Raw genomic sequence first — 19,069 nt, 5'->3', positions numbered from 1 at the left:
GTAGCAGAGAATCGCATGACTCATATTTTCAAAAAGCGTGGTTTCTATTCGAGGAAGCTTTTTGACTATCAGAATATTGAAAAATATTCCATATCCCCAGAAACCATACCAGGTTTGAAAAAAGGAAGAATTCTTTGAAAATTATAAAAAAGGGACAATACGTAAGTTCTCAAGAATATTGACACTGGACGTTGCGTTTAAAAATTTGTATAGAAGAGTGTATCCATATCAAACAACCCGCCCTTTATTGAACGAAACGAAGCATAGGTTATCAAGTGTTGGTACACAAAACGCTGAACCCAATTGATTTTCTTGAACTCTAATTTTTAAAGAAGAATTTTAAAACGGCTTTTATTGGCAATGGAAGTTTTTGCTTCGAATCAGTTTGATATCTTCAAAAGGGGCCGAGAAATCAGTTTTCTAAGAATTTTATTTTTTCTTCCCCCCCTTTGGCTGTAATCATGCTATGTAGTCTTGCAGCAGCTTATTTCTATGTACTTTTTTTGAAACGCAGTTAAAATATGATAGCTTCCACCACCTAAGGTAAAGGTAATCTTGAAAACTAAATCCACAGTTGATGATTATGCCAATGAGGGAATCGTCGTCTGGTTTTACAACATTATTTTAGTCAAATGCCAAAGAAAAATGACAGAAAAAAGACAAACAGCTGGCAACATCCTGCGATCATCATCAATATGAAACAAAAATCTACTTAAATATGTACAAAATCTTGAGTTAAGCAATATTACTAATGTTACCCATCTTGTTACTGAAACAATAAAAGCTATGTTTAGAGTCAAAAGGATCGATTTAAAAAATTATTTTACGCAAGGGAGAGTCACGGCCTATTTGCTAAATGTGTTGTCCCGATGCTAGAATTACCAGTTAGAAGAAGCACCAAGGAATGAGAGGTTAAAGAAATTTAAAGGGAAATTGCAACAAAAACTGACAGAGTATAAAAAATTAAAATAGACGCTGAGAGTGCCATAAATCGATCTTTTGGGAACAAGTCAATCTAACATCCCTGTTTTTAAAGCCCCTGTCTATTCGCCTTTCAAGCGATTCAAGAAATGAAAAATTATATACAGTAAAATATAAAATTAAGATATGTTCGACTTCACTCATTTTCTTATATTTCAATGGTATACAGGAATCTCCGACAACCCATTTCTGACGATAATGAATTAATAATTTTAATGTCTACGCAATTTATCGAAACCCATATTCTTTGGCATGAGTTATATTGGATCTTCGGGCGTTTAATCGTGAAATAAATGCTGAATGCCCATAGAAATCAACCTTGGTTGCAACGAAAGAATTGCACCTGAAAATACCTTCACGAACCTATCACTTTTACTCCGATAATAAAAATAAAAAGAGGGGAAGTCTACTAAGGTAAATATTATGAATTCTCAGCGACTTTTTGCTGAGGTTTTTTATTTTGTGAGGTTTTTTATTTTGTGAGGTTTTTACTTCGTAATTGTAATCTTTCATGAATAAATTTGCAGTCCAGTCATTGTTTTCCCTATGTGAAGTTTGAAGATACATCTTTATGATGCGTTGTTTTGTACGGACTTACTATTGTCATGAGAAGGTAATCTTGACTATGCCTTTCATGCAATACCAAATTAATGAATGACAATACATGTCTGATATTAAACACATCGAAGTACCTTGACATTATTTGGTTCTACTTGACATGAGAAAATTTGCCAATTTACATACAAAGAATCGATCAGTAGCAAATACTAACATTCGTTTTTTAGTCCATTTACGACTCTACAATTACACAACAATTAGTGCGAGTAAAACATGGATTGAGAAAAAATTACGTAGAAGGGATATATCATAATATTTTGCTTTCACTTGTCAAGTAATGTCCCAGAAACAAAAGACATAGAGGGTAGCAAAAAGCCACTGCGGACATTTCGCTCTTTATTTCAGAGCTAAAAAATCATGAAAATGTTAAAGAGCTAAATATCTCTGAAGATAGAAGTAAGAGCTTGTGTACACAAACCAACAAAGTTTTTTGTAGGTCGTCTAAATCTTTGCTGTGTCTCAAATTAGCTGTCTACGTAGGGTTAAAAACATATGGGGAGATGCAAAAGATCAACCACTAATAGCACTTCTTTAAAGTTTTTTTTGATCATAACGAAACGAAACTTATAATGGATTAAAATTATGTTCGGTTTCAACTCTCCGTCTGCATCATTTAAATTTCCTAACGTAACTGACTTACGGGAAACAAAATTCCTCTTTCTTAGCATATGCGGAACTTGCAACAAATACCTGAATCCATTTAATATCCTAAATTTTCACTGGTGTACGCCGGTCATCCATCGAATCAATAAGAATTTGAACAGGGTAAATAAATCATTTTGCGAAGAAAAACAATTTTGTAAAATACTACTTACACAATCAGTTTACTCTATACCTACTTGGCCATTGGTATTCCCAGAAAAATTCCCGGTTGTTTCAATTCCAGTTAAATCATTTGTTGTGCTTTTGTCATCTAAGGAAGATTCATCGACTTCAGTTCTTTTATCTCTAATGACGTCATTAAGTTTTTTGGCTTTGCCAGGAAACTGCATCTTCTCTATGTGATTATCGACTTTATTTTCAATTATTGCTCGTGAATTTTCGGTAAATTGGTCTTGTATAATATCAACCTTTCCGTCTTGAAGTCTGCGATACAATTCTCCCAAATCTCTATCTGTATTGCTGAAGTCAACTGTTGGTGTTGCTTCTTCGTCATTTTGCAAACCCTCAGCAGCATCGATGCCAGTCTGACGCTGCAGGTTTTTCCACGGGGAATCCTTTCGACCGTCATTGGCCAGATGACTGGGATCTTTGCTCTCAGGGGGTTTAGTATCCTGGTTTTGGGGGCTTTTAGCTGAATGGTCACTTCTTACACTTGCAATTTTATTGGCGACACCAGCAGATGCATTCCCTATAGTTTCTACTAACCTCGTTATGGTAAACCTAGGCTTCGGGGTAACTGAATTCTTGTGGGCATCGGCTAAGGTTGGTTTGTAGATAGTGCTTGGGGCCACAGTGGCGTGGCTTGGGGCCACAGTGGCGTGGTTTGGGGCCACAGTGGCGTGGCTTGGTGGATCATCTTGTTTTTGTCTCTCTTTGGATGCAAGCGTTTGTAATGTTGATAAAATCTGTTGATTCCTTGAAAAATCATCCAAATTATCGCTACGTTCATCGTCTGATTCCTTTTCGCTGAATTCTTGACTCACAAGAGATTCGCTGTCCTCGCTAGTTGAACTCTCCCGAGATATTGTTTCGCGAGCAAGTTGCTTGTTTCGATGACAAAAGTTATAAATATCCGCCAAAACGGACTGCTGTACCGTTTCTAGGCCCTATTGTTGAAGAAAAAAACGAATTGTTTATGGATATAGAAGTGAAGACCCTGCAAGCAGAAAACTGTAAAAGTCTCAATCAAATTTTGCATCATTTACTATGCTAATTTCACGCATCACGACTGAACCAGGCATCTTTTGTCTTATTAAGCAAAAGACACGCAAAACATCTAATAAAACTTAATTCCTTACAGCAAATTAAGTTGGCAAGATTTGATGAATGTTTTGGTGCAAAAAATCTCTTATAATGTAAGCAAAAATATAACAACCAATCGTTGCAGTCAATGTGTCCAAAGCCATTGGAGTATCATGCCCAATCGTTTAAACTGCTGACCTGTGATATCAACTCAGCTATACAAAGATTTAATTGGTTTAGATCAAACTATTTGTATGTTGATTGGCTAACAACAAGAAACAACCCCTCGAAGCATGGCAATTGTAAAGCCAGACTACTTGGCATTACATCAAGTGTTTCTATAAACTTAAACTGTCAAGCATAGTATTACTTACTGGCTCCTTTTTCAGCTCTTTATCCAGATCGATTCTAATCAGGGAATGATTGACTTTCAATGCTAAAGATACTGCCATCAGCCCAGCAATCTGAATGTTGTTTTCTCTAACATCTATTCTTGACAATGAAATGCTGTCAGCAAGAATTTCAGCCAATGCAACAGCACCTGACAGAGAAGTAGATGGCTGTGACGTTTTGAAAACAAACAAAGACAGTCGTTTGAATACCAGAATCTGAAGCAATGATCGTTAGGCAACATTGAAAAGATCTCCCTACCTCACTACTGCTGACCTACCAGTGGTTAAGATCATTGTCAAATGTCTGAGAGACCCCTAAAGCCATTTGATATTGTGCATGTGGGTTGGCTTGTAAAGGATGTAATGCGTTATAGAATAATCTACGAAAACCAAGTATAGGTCAGTTCACGAGGCTATCCACTAAAATGATACTAGTCACTTGCTTTTAGTTAAGAGGTCCTTGGCAAGTAGAGGTAAACATTTCGATCCTGCAGGTTTAAAGTCTCTTGAACAGATTGCTCACAGACCTTTGCAATATTTTGAGATCCTTCGACATTCAGGTGAATTGTAATAGATGGAAACGCATATACTTAAAATTGGGTTTTTACCTTTAAGATAACGAAGGTCAAAATATAAAAAAGAAACATTTTAGCTTTATTTCAATACGATTGACTACCAAAAAATGACTTTTACGGAATGGAAGCAAAATTCGCCGAAGACCAAAAAAAGTTTGGGGGTATCGCACCTCCTATACACCCCCCAGTATATTCAATCCGTCCCTGCTGTATATTTATGCTTGCTAGCAAATGTTCGGCCATTTGTTTAATCTGGCATGTCAAGGATTGCAGGCTCAAAAATCCTTTGCAGTAGGTTGAACAACAAATATTCAATGTATATCTAAACCGTTTTTCATAAAGACTATTATAGCTTACCTTCGTATACTTTTGTCATATTGCCAATTTTAGCTTACCTTCATTGCTGATTCTCGTATTCAGCAAGCCAAGTTTACGTAACGATCTATTTCTAATGAGACCAGGTTTGATTTTCTGTATCCCTAGGTCACTAAGTCGATTTTGGCCTAGATTCAATGACCTGAGACTTTTCGATTTCGCCTGAAAAATAAGTCACAGATTCACAGTATGATCATACAATAGTTGTACGTTGGGGTTTAAATAGATTGACACTGAAAAATTCAAAAAATAAGCTCCTGCTTCGCTGCGTTTTACAAATTAAAACAAACAAACAAGGCCATGCAAAAGGCGATATTTTAGGGGAACTGGAAAAAGTGTGACAAAAGCAGCAGCTTTCCTTATACTCACGGGCAAAAATGCAGGCTTGAGATGATTTCAGTTAATTTTCCTTATTTATATAAAACATTGCGCAACCACAACGTGAGTTCTTATAGATGGATAAAATACTATTTTTATATTTTTTTGCAAGTTGATATTAAAACTATAAATTTCTCGCGCTGAAGGGTCCCTCCGTTATAATCATGCAACTATCATTGTTACGGGAAAATGTAAGGAGATGCAAAGTTCATAACATCGTACAAACGTTCCTCTGGACAACAAATTCAAAATACACGAAAAGGAAGAAAACATTTCACCGAATATAGAAACTCATTTTTTCGACACAAAATCAAAAACATATTTCCTCACAAGTAAAACGTAAAAAGTAAAATTCAAAGACATAGAAAACGAAAAACCTACCAAAGCATTACAAAACCCAAACATTGCTTCGTGTGTTAGTCCTAAGTTCCAAAGAACAATGGAGGCCAATCCTCCCGAATCGAAGTTGGCCTGGTCTGTTAACCCATTTGCGATGTGTACCAAACCAGCATCCTTAGATGAAAAGCAGGTGTCACAAAATAAAGGGAATATGCCGGATGCAGGAATATCGAAAACTGATTGAAAAAAATAACATCAAGCAAATAAAATAATTCATTAAAAGCTCAATAAGTTCATAAAGAGTTCATGAAGTTAAGAGGCAGTTGAAATCTAATAACAGACTTATAAATTTATAAATAAAATATGACAAGAGATATGGTAACAATTAGAAAATGAGGCTAGACGTTAAAAACCAAAGCTGACAAGGTTTGAATAGCGCTCTGTTAACGTTCTAGTGAGACGAGTCTTGATGGACCAAGTCTGATCTCGTATGGACGGAAAAACGTGCGATTCGAGGCCGTATGAAAAATTATTGATAGAATCCAAACAATGTAAAGCAAAGAAGAAAGTCTCTTGTCTATAAATCTTCTTAATGAATAGTACTGGATCTGGAAATGATAGAAAAATGAAAGGGCACAAGAAAAAACGTTCTTCGTCTTTCCTCTTGGCAAGTCTCTCAAACTTTGAAAATCTTACTCAAAAAACAAAGAACATAAAGTGAGGTTTGAGTATGGTACTAAAACTTCTATTGCTTCCACGGGCCTTTGCGGTCAGTTACCGTATGGCCATCATGTTTTCCTGGCTGTGGCAAGGAAAGTAAACATTACCTAAAACCGGTTCTTTCGAGGTTTCTAAAAAGAAGCCGCTTTACAAAATTAGATGTGTAGCGCTATCAAGCTCTACCCGTTTTAAAGGCTTTATAGCATCTGAAATCGCAAAAGTTGTAAAGATTTTTCAATTAAAGTCGAGTCAATGAAAACTTCTGGCAAAGACGCACTTTTTTCTTTCAGAAATTGCTAGCTAAAGACAGAATCTGGAAGCTGGTAATAGAAATAAAAAGATAGCGGGTTACAAACATTATATATTACATAACAATCGTATATTGCTTTATTCCTTTGAACATTTGACCTTATAAAAGAAACAATTTATTCGATTGCATAAATCTGAATTTTGAATGAATCAGATAAGATTTAATAAGCAAACAGATAACACTCACCCTGAAACTGTTATTTCTTAAGTCGAGTAGCTGGAGTGTTTTGTTTGCACTCAGCATTGTTCCGATCGAAACACCATCTGCCGATTGCAGGTCGTTGTCTCCCAGATATAGGTCTTCTAAAAACGTGTTGTATTTCAGTGCAGTTGCTGTAAAAGTAGATATACACAATAAACTACTTATTTAAACAAATTCATGCATAGATGATGCGACAATAATAGCAGATATATTTATTCTGACGTTCAGCGCAATAGATTTTCCGTGAGGAAAAGCCTAGCTTTAAGAAGTCTGTAAAGAGCAAAGCAAACTTTAAAAATTGCAATATTGTAAGAATTTGTTGACGATCGTTTGCAGGAATAATCAAATCAGTAACTTAAGGTACGGTGAAAAACTGTGCTTTAGGAAACAGCTTTAGTGACATAAAACGTAGAGCTGGCAAAAGCAGAACGAAATCTATAAACTCACGAATTTGTTATTCTTTGGATATTTTCAAATTACATATGGCATTACAATTGGTTCAGTTTTCACAGTCTTCGTTGATTGAAAAACTTAATGATAACAAATCTTTGAAAGTCTGTTTGGTTGCTACAGGTAACTGCTGGTTCCTTAAAAAACTCTTTGACTCGCTATATAGAACACAAAGACAGTTTGGTTTAAAGTTTCGTGAACCTAAGGGTCACTATAAAGCAATGAAAACAGTTGTTATACTTAAAGATAATGAACAAAGGCTTTCCTAATATCTTACTAAGCGCACTGAAAAGGGAGATGAGAAAAAATCTGAGTGGAAATCCACATAGCATGTGAGAAAAGAGAAAGTTAATCAAATTGAATTATCAGAAGAAAAGGATGAGAGGAATTGTTGGTGGTGAATGTATAATACTGTAAAAGGCGACCAAAAATAGAACTTCAGTAAGCAATTAGCAAGAAGGTTGTGTCTTCGCATTAGGCAATGAATCTTTTCCTTGAATTAGCCAATAGTAATTACATAATTGCATTTATGGATTAAACGAATGACCTCAAAATATATCTAAATCGTATAAAATAATCTCTAATAATTTCAGAAATCAAAATCAGTGTGGCAGTCGTAAAGGCTGGTTTTATTTCGATGGTAAACATAAAATGTTATTCACGATTCTCGTCTTGAAAACGAAACAGGACTTTTAGTCATAGTCATTCTAGATAAAGTTGAGTCAGATCCATATAAAAAAGATGCGTAAATCTTAAAATCGAAAATCCCACAAAACATCTGCCTTTGACAGCATTCACGTACGAAACATAAGGAGCAGGAATTAGTTGAGTGGGGATTGGCTTAGTTAGGCGTCTTGGGGGTTTGGTGGCTCGAGAAACTGTCCGGCTCAACGACGTAGAAAACGCCTGTTACTTAATTAAAAACAAAACTTCCAATAAACAAAACAGAATTGCTTCACAAGCATCGAGAAATTATGTTAAGAGCAAGAAAATCTGTCCCTAGTTATTTGGCATTTGAAGAAAGAAAGCTAATAAACCTTTGTGCCATATGTAACAACAAAATCCTTTACTTCTCTACCTTAAAAGGTTTAGAACATAATTGCAAAAAATTTGTTGTATAAAGCCCAGCTTATTATTGTTTACATGGATTAGAATTCTGGTCGGTTAGGTCCCTTTGCCAACCAATCGAGATATGACTCTCATTATTAGTGTTGGTGTTTCACATACAGATAAAACAGTCCAGACTTAAAAGCCGCTGCAGGGATGCACATAAACGTTTCGTGATAAAATGTCAGCTCATTAATGAAGCTATTTTAACTCAAAACTCACTCAGAATAAGTAGAGGTCTTCCACTTAAAAACACTCCTTCCAGATGTAATGTTCTCAAATGCGGATCCATTTTGAGGCATCTTCCAAACATTGGCATCGTTTGATCAGTCAGCATGGTGCGCCGTGCGTCTAATGAATGTAAACATGGCGTTTTGCGAAGCATTCGACACAGTGTCTGCCAGCCACGTGCCCCCATTTTCGGGTTCATAGCAACGCTAAGTTTGCACGCACTTTGGTAAAATTCGATCATCTCTAAAAGAGCTGTTGCACCCTGAAATAAATAATAACTTTACCAATTTACTGACCCCAATGGGTAAAATAATCAAAAATTAAGAGGAAAGACAGCATATAACAGTATCAAATGTAACAAGAGCAAGATATTTCTTGGAGATATCAAGGAAAATAAGGGAGAGAATTGGAAATTATACCCCCTTAGAATTTCATATAAATAATGACACTCCTTGATAAGCAAAGTCAGAGGTGTCAAAACCCAATATTGTGGATACGGAAAGATATTGTTTTCTATCCTGGAATCTGGAGCTTTTTGATGGTTATCAGTAGCCAAGTGGTTAAAGAAGATAGTTAGCTTTAATCCCCACATGAATGTAAATTTGTTTCACTTATAGGTCATTATCCGAAAATTGTTAAAAGGACCTCTTCTCCAAGTAATTTTGATATTAGTATTGCAAAAAATCAAAACCCTTTGTTACATTACAGAAGAATAGTTTTTGATCACAGTCTGGAAATGGGATTTTATTTCTAGATAAATTCTAAGTAGGGGGAAAAATTGGCAAAGGGCAAGGCCGATGAAATTGTACCTCAAATTCTATCATAATACCACTTTTTTTCCTGAATAGAAAAAACCCCTGATGGATAGAAAAAATCTTCTTCCTTACCTCCTCTTCTAGGCCACAGTTTTCAAAATCAATTACTTCAAATCTAACTCTCTTGAAGACAGCTTCTAGGGCCTCACACGATTTACTGTCTAGCTTCACACCTAGAAAATAAATATACTGACAAATGCAATGCCATCCTGCAAAGTGTTGGGTTCTTGCCACTATCAAAATTACTGCCTCTTTTCCCTGAAAATTTTTTCTTTTTAGAAGGTGTATCTTGTCTCCTTTATTTCAGACTTGAATAAATGAAGATGAACAGTATCAAGTAATTCCAAGCCAGATAACCAAATTAGGTACTATTAGGCCAAAAACATCTTGATGTATGAGGATGGCGCAGTGGTTAGGATCACAGGCTACAGATCTAGGTTTCTGAGGCTTGATTGCTTCGCCAAAATTTCATTCAAAAGGGAAGAGCTGTCAGCTCTCTGGAATTCCGGGCATAGGAACCATGAGGGGTGGCCACATTGAGAGGATACACCAGGATACTGCTCTGTAAACATAGCTTATTGGTGTTCTAAAATCTACCTTCAGAAGCTATGTAGTCCCAAAACATGTACAGCTTAACATGAGCATTCAACACCAATATTTTTGTAGAGAAAATCACTTTGAACAAAAAGTAGGAAAAATTAGGAAGTATATTTTGCCAGGCAGTTGTATATTAACAACATTTCTTTATATACACCAACAGCCTACCTTTTAGTGACAAAGTAGCAATTCTAGTAGACAGGTCTGGAAGGTCCTGCAAAATATATATCAAAATGATAGCAAATCAACATCTCATCAACGTTTTCGAAACACCACCAGTTTCAGGATAACATAAAACACTATTTAATATTATCTAATTTATAAAATCCTATACATTTCCAGTTACAAGAACAAGGATTACTAGATTGATTGGATGATTTTAAGGGCCATCCGGTCCTATCTGTGAAATGTTTTCTGGAACGTCCAAATTTGGAAACTGAAGAAACAAAGGAGATCCTTTCAATCAGGACAATATACAACAAGTATATATGTGACCATCAGAATACTGAATTTTAATTACAAATTTTTATTTGCAAAAATTATCAAGGAAAAATATTTTATGGGCATAGTGAATCGAGCTAGACAAAAAAAGTAAAATTCAGTTCAATGTCAAAGGACATTCTGTTCTTTTTTAGTGAATTCAAGTGCAATTGGTAAGTTTAAAACATGAGGCCCCCACACCTCAAAGCCCTGGGGCAATTTGCACCCTTGCCCCCCTCTAGGTGGCCATATCCACCAGCACATCGCAACCTGTCCAGGGCTTTGCACCCAGCAGCCAATGCCAGGTCCAAGACAAGACAAGATTAGGAATTGCTTTAGTGATTTCTACAAAGCTCTGGCTGCAAGTTGCTTTTACTTTGTTGTGGAAACATTCAGAAGCTTTTCATCTATACTTATGGATTCACTCCCGAGCAAACTACGATAGGAAGACTATTAAAGCTGGGAATTTTTTGCAGATTCATCTGGCCTTTATTCTGGACTAGGCTAGCCATGCAAACAACATGGGTTCATTTAAGCTATGACTAAGATAGATATGGTTATCTGGTTTCTCTGGTAAATTAGATTGCTATCAAAGTTTTAACAGATCTCTTCATGCCAAAGATTTCAGTTTGTGGATTCTTCGATTACAGCCATGATGTATCAAGAGCTGCTAGTAGCAAATCAAATTAGGGAAAATATTCAAGATATTAATTTGATTATCCAAAGAGCTATCCTTTAGGAGAATATGCCGCATTTAATATGGGATCTGTCATGCAGCAACTGAAAAACAGGCCTTTCAAGGAGAGGCCTTCGCATGCACCTAGAGAGTTCTAGGAGCTTGATTGTGTAAAGCCGGATGTTAGAAACAAACTTTTGTTATTGATGATTGTCAATTGAGTGACTAGAAAGTTGAAGATGCTCAGTTTGTCAAGTGCCTACTTTTTGCTCCTCCCATGGCCTGACTGAAAGTTTTATTCCTTAAGCCTGTTAAGTCATTCCCATGGATTTACAATGGGCTGATAAACGCACAGCTTGTAGCAAACTGTCTCTTAAAACTTTGCGCTCTATTCCAAATGAAATTATCCATTAGCTAATCCAAACTAATCCTTCACAACAATGTCAAAAAGGCAAGGTACAACTTCTAGTCATAGTCTGCTTAGTTGAAAACTTATTGCATATAAATTGGGCCAAGAAAAAAATGACTGCTATGGTGGAATCTTAATAAATTGATTTCATGAATCATTTGTTGATTTCATGGAGTTGTTTGGCTCAGTTGAATAATCAATATGTAGTTTTTGACACATAAACCTTGAGTGTATTTCCCACCAGAAGGAGTAAATGCATTCAGATATTGCACCCATAGGGAAAAAACCTTCTTTTCAGCCTAATGGTTGAGTATGTTCTATTTTATATAATACTACCTGTTTTATGAAAATATACATTTGTATATAATATATTATTCTATACCTGCAGTTGCCTGACAACATTTTCCACTACTTTAGTTCTTGTTTGTTTGCAGATCTTTTTGTATTCAAATATCACTTCTGCACTTGTGGCAACCTTTGCTAAAAAGAAAAACTAGGTCTGTAAGTAGCTGATGCTTTACTGTGATAAAATTGAATGAATACAAAATCACAACGATTGTAATCTCTTATGTAAAGTAACTTTTATGTAAAGTAAGTGGCTATGAAGTAAAAAAGCTACCAAAGATTACAAAAACTATATGAAAGAGCTCAATCTGGATCAAGGTTTCCAAAATTGATTGGAATGAATAGAAATCATGGCAACTCCATATAAAATGTAAATGGTGTGGGCTAGATTTATATCAAATAAGGGCAACAGCCTCTTGAGATTTGTTCAACAATAAGTTTGAGAGACTTCAGAACCAACAAAAAAACAAAGCTTGCAAAGGATGTTAGTGACTTTTTTGGCTTGCCTGATTCCTAGATTCCCAGAAAATTTTTTGGCTTGCCAGAAATTTTTCAGCAAAAATTAATAAAAAAACAGCTGTTTTTGCAATAGCAAAAATTTTTTCTTGACTTTTTCACAACAGACATCCGTAGGTTATTGATTGCATCAAATAAAGAAATTTTGCATTTTTTAAACCGTTATAAAAACTATCACTCACTTGTCAAATATCACAAAAATTGTATAATTTGGAAGCAACCTTCAGCTTTCTTGTCCAGGACCTTTTTAACAAACAAAGCTTCAAATAAAGCGACAAAAAATTAGAAGCCCCTTGTACACAATACTTTCACCTCAAAGTAAATTTTTTGCTCTGTTTCCCAGGTTCCCAGGAAGGAAAATATTTTTTGCAGTTCTGATGCCTCTCAACACCAAACTATTAAATGTCAGAAGAAAGTATGTGATTTGAAATCCACCCAAACAATACTATCTTCAAGGGCAAATCTTTAGATACTTGGAGCCAATATATGTTTTTTTCAAGTGGACTAGATTTGGTACACTGCTAAATATTCTAATAACATACAGTGCTTGGTCTCTTAAAAAATTTCAAAAAATGGTTGTTTTGATCAGAATTAAAATACTCTTGATCAAGCAGCAGCAAAAAATGTATAAGATTTTTCCAAGTGATGAAGGTGAAGAAATAACTGGTAACTAAATTATTGATTATTTTAGGTCAAACTGTACAAAATTAAGAAAATGTAACTCTTCACAAGCAACTACCAGTTTTTTCTAAATTTCTGATTTGAGTTATAAGTATAAACTTTTGTTTAACATCCAGCTAATATATTCATCATTAGGTACCATCTTCTATCAGAAGGTTGGCTACCATGACCCTCCAACTATCCCAAAATCTGAGTTCTGGTTTGTTGTCATGGTCATAGATAAAACTAAGGGGCTAATAGTAGAGATGGGCCCCCAGAACAACGTCTACAGTGTTTTTAAAGGGACACCATCCCTCTTTCCAGGAGTTCTTCCGCCCGAAGCTGATGACCCCTGAAGTCGTAGCTCATCCGCCTTCCTTGCCGGTCTCCAGCCGAGTTAGCCCTTGGCCATCGCTCGTAGCCCTGAGCTAGGGAACCCTGCCAGGTGGTACCAGTCGGGTCAGGCTGGACCTGTAAGCTAGTGGAGGGAAGGGACGCTTTAATTCCCCATTCATGTCCTGTCGGAGCATGCCACAACTGAATTTATATTTGCCCTGCATTTCCACAAAGACTGAATTTTTACAAAAACATTTGCAGCATTATATTATCAAAAAAATTGGATACACACAAAGAATATGAGTGTATAAGTTATATACCAAACTGACTTCTAAAGGCTTGTAGTAAATAACTACTTAGAAAGAGAATTAAGTCAATAATATGGAAATACAAAAATATTTAGCTTTAAATATTGCTTGTTATTATGGTTTATGTGGTTTTGGAGTATGTATTTGCTGGTTGTGGTAGGAAGTAATGACTTCAATTATAGTAATCTAACACATATCCTTACAATAATTGTTACAATGGTCACATCCTTAATTTTACTTATTATCAATTAGGTTTGGTCTAAACATAGTAGTGATGCACCAAATTGCAAATACCTTGATGATGATGACTGTTTCTAGCATCCCTATTTATACTCTAATAAAAATAACCAATATAATTGCAATGTCCCCAGGTTTTGACACAGATTGAACTTGTTGGGCTTGAAGAATCAATTCCACTAACTTGACAGTTGCGGTATGGATAAATTAAAGAACATCGTTTTATGGCAAGAATTTGTTAAATCATGGGCTTAAACGATGACAATGTATTCATTAATCTCATATAAGCATAATCGTGATGATGACAAGCTATTCAAATTAATCAACAAATTAATAATAAAAACAAATTAATTCACATTTACCATTTCTCCACGGATCCACTGGATCTACCTTCATAGTTACCATTATCCCATCTGCAGGAAATGAAACATTTTTGCGAGTTTTGTTCTGTTCGTCTCCAGTGCCTAATTTCCTGGATTTCAAACAAGAAAAAGACGATTTTTTGGGTAATACCTCCGATTTTATAGATTTACCAGCAATTGGTTCTACACTGTTATCTAACAGTGTTGTAGCATTCCCGAGTTCAAAACTTGGCACTACTTTTTGGGAATCTTGTTCTGTTGGGGATGGCTGTAATGTGAACTTAGTTCCCTCATCAACATACTTTGGGGAAGAAGAAACATCATTTGAATTCAGCTCGTTAAGCTCCTTAAGGTTTGCTCCACCATTATTCGTTGCTTCGCTGCTTTCTCTGTCATTAACTTCCCCCTGCTTCATACTTTGCAGCGCAAGAGACGGATTATCCACAATTTTGCTAGAATTATTAAGGCAGCTATGGTCAATGCAATTAGGCCCATGCCCATGGTGACTGTGATGGATATGATGTTGATGCAAAACGGTAGCAGCGTTGGCCGGAGGTGGATCGAGTGTTAGGCTAACGATTTCTGCCTCCATAACTTCCTCCACTTCCTCTTCTTCCTGATCTGAGACCTCCATACTCATCATTTGTTCACAAATTTATAAATCTAAATTTATTATGCAGCACTAACACAATATGGCTGCGTTCGTATATTACAACCACAGCAAGTCGCATCAAGAGTTAAGTGCAGTAAAAAGCATCCTCGTTCCAACCCACCTCCTTTGCCCCGAGTGGGTGCTCACAAGCAGGTTAGCATGAATACTTTCATTTGTTCGCAAAATCGAAATAGTTTATCTTTCGAGTCTGCGATTAGAAGTTTTCGAGGAAGAATGACAACCTCAATCACTCTTAAAAGTTTGTTAAGAAACTGTGGTTAATAAATTTGACAGCTGCGAATTCGCCCTTACATGCTGATCCGTATATTCAACATCAAAAGTTGGCGTTCTAACTAATTCGGCGATTCATTCAGCGTACCGTATCGTTGCAATTGCAGTATTGCCGAAATTACAAATCTCATCGAACAATTCGATCAATTTTTAGATTCCTGGGAAAATATATAAATCCACGACATCTAGGACATCTACGGTAATAAACAACGCTCCGATTTCAAACTTGGAAAGTTTTACTGTACATTATGAAAAAATCAGTTGTTATCAATTCATTTTTATTAACTTTTGAACAGCTGATTTCTACAACTTCAACATATTTATGCTATTTATTTGCAGTGATATGATATTTTTGTCATCATTAAAGATTTCTTTAGATACTGTTGGTATACATATTAGTGTTTATCCTGCTTCTTTCTTCATTTCCTTAGTAAACAGGTTTTGTTCTAGTTGATTTATTGAAACAGGGCGTTAAAATGAGAAAATTAGGCATCAGTTGTGTCGAGAAACCTGATTCTCGAGCGACAAAATAAAAAAAAAACGAGGCGCCAAAGGTTTTCTTTACTTTCTTTTTACAGCCCATTGCTGCATGCAGCAATATACCAAGGCAAAATTATTGGATATTATTTTCACTGGTAAAATCTACTGTTGCAAAATCACGTTTTTAAGGTTTCTGAAGAGTTTTTAAGACATCTTAGGCAAGCAAAAATAAGTGTAACTACGAAATCTCCTTTCAAAGAGATTTCGTGCATTCCACATTTGCACGTTTGGAAACGCTATGGCAAGGGAATTACCTGCGGATGTCGTGCAGCCAGATGGTTTTTAAGTTCCAGTTGCTTCTGTTTACGATGCAATGCAGGTCAGGTGAAAGACTGGGAACGAGTTTAACCAAAACCGGTCTGGTTTCAAATTAACTGGTACAAATCAAGAAATTTAACCAGCGGCGGCTCTCTGTCATCTTAATCAATTCACCGTTCATTAGCATTTCAAAACAAGTGGACAGAGCTGTTGCCAGATGTGCAAAGTGAGCTAACTGGGTTTCTGAGATTTCCTCCCAGTATCTTAAATTTACATAAGCGCTGTGCGAAGCTACCAACGCTTGATTACAGAATTAAAATATTTATAAAGTTACTCTTGCCAGTAAAAATAGCAAGCTTTCAGTTTGATGAAAATGGTGATGTCTGCCTCAAAAGTGCAATTGTTGACATGAGGGCTTAGATTGCTAGAGCCTCGCTTCGTTTATCGAAACAAGGCACTGAATTTAAATAGTTTTGTTTGTGAACCGGACGAAATGAAATCAGCTACTGGTGCTTTTGCTGGAACAGCGAGTTTAAACAGTTATAGGCAAGGGTGGCGAAACAGCGAAACGATAATGGCATCATTAATAATCGTATATGATATTCTTATTCGATTGCGTGTATTTTTAAAGAATCTTGCATATCTCTATGGAATCTCTTGACAGAGTTCTGAAATATATAGCATGAAGATTAGCTGCTTTTACTAGTTACCGCCATGATTTTCTCCTTAATTTTCTTTGCCTATATTGCTATATATTTCACGATAGATTGACACTTTCTTCGATATAATTTCACGATATTGTAAGCAAATCGTTTCTATATCAGTGTGCAAACTATTATACCTTTATCTTTATTTATGGCCAAAATACTTGCGGGTCAACCGAGCATTTGCAACTTCAATTGTTTCGATATGAAGAACAAGTCTTCAATAAAGATGCTAAGTACAAAGGTTTTAGCACAGATCCCTGAGGGGCTCCCCAGGTCGGTGTTTTAAGGAACAAATGATTCATTCGTTGCTTTTCACAAACTCCACAGTTAATAGCTTATTTTTCAAAAATCAAAAAGCTTTTCAGGAGTCCGCAAAGAGGGGTCCTATCACCCTTAACAAAGCATTAAACAGATAATCGTAAAAGAATCAATGGAAACTTGAAGTAGGGTACTGTGGAAATAGGATTGACCTTAGACTTGCTACAAGTCTCTCTTTCTATTTAGTAATCTGAAAAATAAAGCTTGTCAACGTTGACCTAAAACCGAACTTTTGCCATTTCCTTTTCTATTTTTTATCATTCTTCTTGAAAAGATCTCCTTGAATTGCAGAGTTTACAGCCAAATGACCAACAAGGGGAAGCCATATGTCAAAATGTGCTCTTAAGCCTGCTCATGTATTTTATTTACGAAGCAGACGCAAAAGCAGACGCGGACGCAAAAGCAGACACAGACGCAAAGACAGAAGCAAGCCGTGTGTTAGCAAGACGAAGCATGTAGCATGGATAACCCGTTGAAGGAAGAATATATAACAAATTTATAATTTCCTTCATTTCTGCGTCTGCTTCTCCGTTGCGACATGCTTACTCAACAAATTTTGTAGTGTGAACGCCGTCTGTAGCGTGCGCACTGTGAAATGAAATGAATACAGCGTCTCGTGGTAAAGATGTCATCTGCAGGAGAGAAACATACTCAACTTAATCAAAATAAAATTCTTTATCACCCTGAGCCAATTCTTGTACCACTGCCTTTCTCTCTTGTTACTTAAACATTTCTTTCACCCAAATTGTCCGGACATCTCACAAGAAGCTGCTTTCGTCTACCTATCCTAATGTGAGAAAAACTTCTTCTGCATTCTCTTCGTTCATATCACAAAGCATATTGTCGTTGACATAGCACTCGTTTGAAGCCGATCTTGGAAACTATAAAATTATATCAAAAAGACTTTGACTGCACATGCCTATTTCACTTGCTTGAGCTCTTGCTTCACAAGTGTGAAACAAATGAAGTGCTTGCTGTGGAATGGAGTATTTTCCCTTTCCTCTTGATCTAGCGGTCCATGTAGGCCCTATGGCTTCAACCTATATAATTTATACTTTTGCTTGCGGCATTATTAAGATACTTCAAAGAACCAATATTTTCTCTTACTTTAAAGTGAACACTAGTACCAGAAGCATAATTCTATATCCTTTAAGGCAAAAATTAGGGTTGTTCTGCTGTGAAATGAAACAAGCATATTTTGCAGCTTATTGAATCTAGAAATATAAAAAACTGGATAAATTCGAATTTGAATAGTATAAAGGTATTAATATTTAAGGTCAAGAATCTTCCCCAAATAAATTACAGATACTATCAATGTTATCTTCGTGTTCTGGTTTTGCTTTCTTTCTTGGTGCCAATGGTTGTAAATCTTTGATTTTGATATCTGCATTGTGTATCTCGCTAACATTTTTCTGCAAAAAAGCAACAAGAATACATCACAGGTTAATTCAAACAAGAGGGAATGCACTTAGTTAGAAAATGACGGTGTCGCATAGGTTAAGTGGTGGCACAAAAGAAGACATGTTCTATTTCAAGACACAAGCATGTTCCTTTTTCAAGCATGTTTTATCTTCTTCTAGTTTTTAAATGTCAAAGTGTTTTAAACAAACAGAGAAATGATTTCGGGACAATAATAAGAACATCACTCAATGTTATGTTAAAATGACTAAAGTAAATTTGCTTTAATAAAAGTTTATAATAGTCATTTCAATAAAAAAAATACAAAAAAAGGAACTTGGTCATTGGCTGGATTATGAGCATAAATGTCATTGGCGTCAGGCAGTGGGAAAATCAACTTAAACCCAGCGATTCCTGCGGACTGACGACCCCGAGGACAACATCAGATTTATACACACTGAAACGCAATTACTAAAAGCATTAAACCAATACGAAAAAGGCCAAAACAGGAAAATACAAGCATTTTGCAAAAGCTTATGTAGGGCAGGCCAACTCAATACTTCATACTGTGAAGAAACCGAT

General features: G+C 35.9%; 2 protein-coding genes across 3 annotated transcripts in view; both read right to left on the bottom strand.

The window, feature by feature from the left end:
* Window positions 1-182: 182 nt before the first annotated feature.
* Window positions 183-15,120, bottom strand: LOC135692537 (uncharacterized). Its single transcript, XM_065210701.2, has 10 exons — window positions 14,324-15,120; window positions 11,942-12,039; window positions 10,163-10,208; window positions 9,470-9,570; window positions 8,574-8,844; window positions 6,780-6,925; window positions 5,606-5,737; window positions 4,867-5,008; window positions 3,879-4,045; window positions 183-3,368 (listed from the first exon to the last, which is right to left on the bottom strand). The coding sequence occupies exons 1-10, from the start codon at window positions 14,964-14,966 to the stop codon at window positions 2,424-2,426; spliced, it is 2,691 nt and encodes an 896-aa protein (XP_065066773.2). The 5' UTR covers window positions 14,967-15,120; the 3' UTR covers window positions 183-2,423.
* Window positions 15,121-18,324: 3,204 nt separating this feature from the next.
* LOC135692494 (exportin-5) overlaps window positions 18,325-19,069 on the bottom strand; it is a 30,924-nt gene continuing 30,179 nt past the window's right edge. For both annotated transcript variants that reach the window (XM_065210640.2, XM_065210649.2), the window contains exon 36: window positions 18,325-18,501. In XM_065210640.2, coding sequence (XP_065066712.2) covers window positions 18,367-18,501 — 135 coding nt within the window. In that variant the 3' untranslated portion in view covers window positions 18,325-18,366. The remainder of the gene's footprint in view (window positions 18,502-19,069) is intronic.

This window comes from Rhopilema esculentum, chromosome 10 (assembly GCF_057945365.1).
Source record: "Rhopilema esculentum isolate cy_ngs chromosome 10, ASM5794536v1, whole genome shotgun sequence".
In the NCBI taxonomy this organism is placed as follows: Eukaryota; Metazoa; Cnidaria; class Scyphozoa; order Rhizostomeae; family Rhizostomatidae; genus Rhopilema; species Rhopilema esculentum.
Note: the sequence above shows the minus strand (reverse complement) of the source record. Positions and strands in the feature narration are given on the sequence as shown.

What these genes read in the sequence shown, in the direction of transcription:
- LOC135692537 (XM_065210701.2), bottom strand. Translation starts at nt 14,966, where the DNA reads ATGATGAGTATGGAGGTCTCAGATCAGGAAGAAGAGGAAGTGGAGGAA. An exon ending in TGCTACTTTGTCACTAAAAG is followed by an intron (nt 9,571 to 10,162) that starts GTAGGCTGTTGG and finishes TTTATTTTCTAG; the next exon opens with GTGTGAAGCTAGACAGTAAA. An exon ending in TACGAGAATCAGCAATGAAG is followed by an intron (nt 4,046 to 4,866) that starts GTAAGCTAAAAT and finishes CTTCTCTGTCAG; the next exon opens with GTGCTGTTGCATTGGCTGAA.